Source organism: Delphinus delphis, chromosome X (assembly GCF_949987515.2).
Source record: "Delphinus delphis chromosome X, mDelDel1.2, whole genome shotgun sequence".
Taxonomy (NCBI): Eukaryota; Metazoa; Chordata; class Mammalia; order Artiodactyla; family Delphinidae; genus Delphinus; species Delphinus delphis.
The window spans coordinates 77,342,566-77,345,866 of record NC_082704.1 but is presented as its reverse complement, the minus strand read 5'-3'; the positions used below and the strand labels follow the sequence as shown (position 1 = coordinate 77,345,866).

The 3,301-nt window shown below is 54.5% G+C and overlaps 1 protein-coding gene across 1 annotated transcript; it reads left to right on the top strand.

Moving 5' to 3' along the window:
* Window positions 1-468: 468 nt before the first annotated feature.
* Window positions 469-1,791, top strand: LOC132418186 (actin-like protein 7B). Its single transcript, XM_060002049.1, is given in 1 exon segment — window positions 469-1,791. A coding segment is annotated over 1 exon segment (1,323 nt).
* The last annotated feature ends 1,510 nt before the right edge of the window (window positions 1,792-3,301 follow it).

Genomic DNA, 3,301 nt, shown 5'->3' with positions numbered 1-3,301 from the left:
AGCCTTGATTTCCTTAGCTCTGCCTACCTCCCAAGATTCTGTGAAGTGTCATGTGAGGTGCCTGCTACAGTGTTTGGCTGTAGTATTTATCAATACTGCTCAAGTATTTATCACCCTCTTGGCCAAGAAGCTGAGGAGGAAGAGGTGTTCAGCTAGTGAACGAGGGATTAGGAGTGAGGATATAAGGAGAGGGAGCAGAAACCTCTGAGACCCAAGTGTGGTTGGACTTCTAAAACTGTGCTGGCCACCTGCTCTGTCTGGGAGCAAAGTCGAGTTATGCCAATGGAGGTGGGGGTGATAGATCAAGGGCCTGCCAAGGCCAAGCCCTCCCTGGGCTGCCAGAATGGACTAGCCCGTGGTGACATCACAATCCTGAGGGGTTGCCAAGGCACTGCTGGAGGTGGACCTCTTATTTCTCCCCACGGAGCTCTAGGATGTGGACGTGAGAAAAGTGAGCAAGGAAGGCAAATGGAGACAAGGAACAGCCCTAGCCCCAAGACCATGGGCACGGCTCAGGGGGACCCTGGAGAGGCAGGCACGCTGCCAGGTCCTGAGGCTGGCATCCGGGACACAAGTTCATCCACTCAGCTGAAGATGAAGCCCAAGAAGGTGAGTAAGATCAAGGCACTCATCATTGACCTGGGCCCCCAGTACTGTAAGTGTGGCTATGTGGGCGAGCCGAGCCCGACCTACTTCATCTCCTCCACTGTGGGCAAGCTCTGCTCTGAGGCAGCTGACGCCTGTGACACCCACAAGCAGACCTACAAGGGCCACGAGCTGCTCAACATGGAGGTGCCTCTGAAGCTGATTTATCCGCTAAAATACGGCATCGTGGTGGACTGGGACTGTGTCCAGAACATCTGGGAGTACATCTTCCACACGGCCATGAAGATCCTCCCCGAGGAGCATGCTGTGCTGGTCTCCGACCCCCTGCTCAGCCCCACCAGCAACTGTGAGAAGTATGCAGAGCTCATGTTCGAGACCTTTGGCATCCCTGCCATGCACGTGACCTCCCAGTCGTTGCTGTCCATCTACTCCTATGGCAAGACCTCTGGGCTGGTGGTGGAGAGTGGGCACGGTGTCTCACATGTGGTGCCCATCTCCAAGGGCGACGTGCTGCCAGGCCTGACAAGTCGTGCCGACTATGCCGGCAGTGACCTCACCAACTACCTGCTGCAGCTGCTCAATGAGGCCGGCCACAAGTTCACGGACGACCACCTGCACATCATCGAGCACATCAAGAAGAAGTTCTGCTACTCGGCACTCAAGCCAGTGGAGGAGCTTGGCCTGTGCCTGGAGGATCTGCGTGTGGATTATGAGCTCCCCAACGGCAAGCTCATCACCATCGGTCAGTAGCGCTTTCTGTTCACTGAGATGCTCTTCAAGCCCACCTTGGTGGGCAGCAACCAGCCTGGTCTCCCCAAGCTCATGGCCGCCTGCCTGAACCACTGCCAGGAGGCCGGCTTCAAGGAGGAGGTGGCAGCCAACCTGCTGCTGTGTGGCAGCTGCACCATGCTGGACGGCTTCCCAGAGTGCTTCCAGAGGGAGCTGAGTTTCCCCTGCCCGGGGGACAGCCCCACAGTGGCTGCTGCTCCCGAGAGGAAGACCTCCGTGTGGACCGGCGGCTCCATCCTGGCCTCCCTGCAGGCCATCCAGCAGCTTTGGGTCAGCAAGGAAGAGTTTGAGGAGCGGGGCAGGGCAGCAAGGGCTGAGCAGTGGTGTCCCTACAGTCCAGGCCTGTGTGCAGACAGCCACAGGCCACTCTATACACATTTACAGAATTTCACATAAAATTTTAAGATGCAATGCCTCTTGTCTGGTCTGGATTTCTTGCTCTAGTGTGGTAGCAGAAGGTGGTGGTGAGTTGGGTTTAGGCATATCAGCACCTTCTGCTCTGCTGGGTGGGGAGCAGCAGGGGTTGGGGAGGCTCACTGGGCCCTCCCCCTCTGCTCTCCCCATGAGGGCAACATCATCATAGAGCCCAGAATGTAGCTTCCTGTTCTATTAGCTCTTCAGGGTTCAAAATTCAATCCAACAGACACTCATACTGCTTGCTCACCCATGGACCAAGGGGGAAACAAAGGCTCAGATTAAGGGACAAGCTTGGGTCACATAGTTAAGTGGTGGGTGGGAGACTCACAACTAGGTGTCTGATTTCCGTCACCTGTTTCTGCCCCTGATGGTCACCTGCCCCCAGCTTTATCACTGCTTGACTGCCTCACTAACCAACCCTCACTACCTGCCCCCTTCAAAGGAACAGTCCATGGGTGTCTCCTGAGTGGGAGGGGCCATTTCTACCCATCGGTGGCCCTCTCCCTTTAGACACCTGCCAAAGTTGCAGCTATTTTTACAGAGTCACAAATAACCACTGAATCAGGAGGGTGTTAGAGAAACCAGAAGGCCATTTAGAAATCATGTGTTCTCTCCCTCCTGTAGAGATGGGGAAACTGAGGGCCAGGACAGAGGGGGCCATGTCAGTGGTTGAGCCTAGGTCTCCTGACCCAGGTCATGATTATTTCTAGAAGGGCAAACATGGTTACTTTAGTTTGGAATGCTATAGCAAAATACCACAGACGGGGTGGCTTATAAACCACAGAAATCTATTTCTTACAGTTCTGGAGGCTGGAAGGCCAAGATCAGGGTGCCAGCATGGCCAGGTTCTGGTGAAGGGCTTCTTCTGGGTTACAAACTCCTGACATCTGGCTGTGCTCTCACTTGGTGGATGAGATGAGGGGTATCTCTGGGGCCTCTTCTATAAAGACACTAAAGCCATTCATGAAGGCTCTGCCCTCCCAACGGTCACCTTCCAAAGGTCTCCCCTAATACCATTACTTTGGGCATTAGGTTTTCAACATATGAATTTGGAGGGAGGGGTGGGGGATTGGGAGGGTGGAAGCAAACACTCAATCTATAGCAATGGTTCTTAATGGTTAGCAACCATTAAGCACTTACCAAGCATCTACTATGGGTGAGGCCCAGAGCTGGAGACAGAAATGGCCAGAATATGGCCCTTCCCTTGGGATTACACACAGCTAGTGGGGGATCCAGTGGACAGTCACGTTGGTGGCTGAGCTCAGAGTTCCTGGGGGTAGGAAGGCGGAGGCGGTGTATTGGAAAGCTGCAAATGGAGAAAGAAGTGCTAGGCGTGGTGACCACTTCGTAGCTTTAGGGCTGAGGGAGAAGCCATCGAGTCTTGTGAGATTTTAGCTGGTGAATGACTGACTGCCTAGAAGAAGGTGGTTCCTGCCTCTTCTCCTACCCCACCTCCTGATGCGGCCCATGACCAGGGGTCCATGAGCAG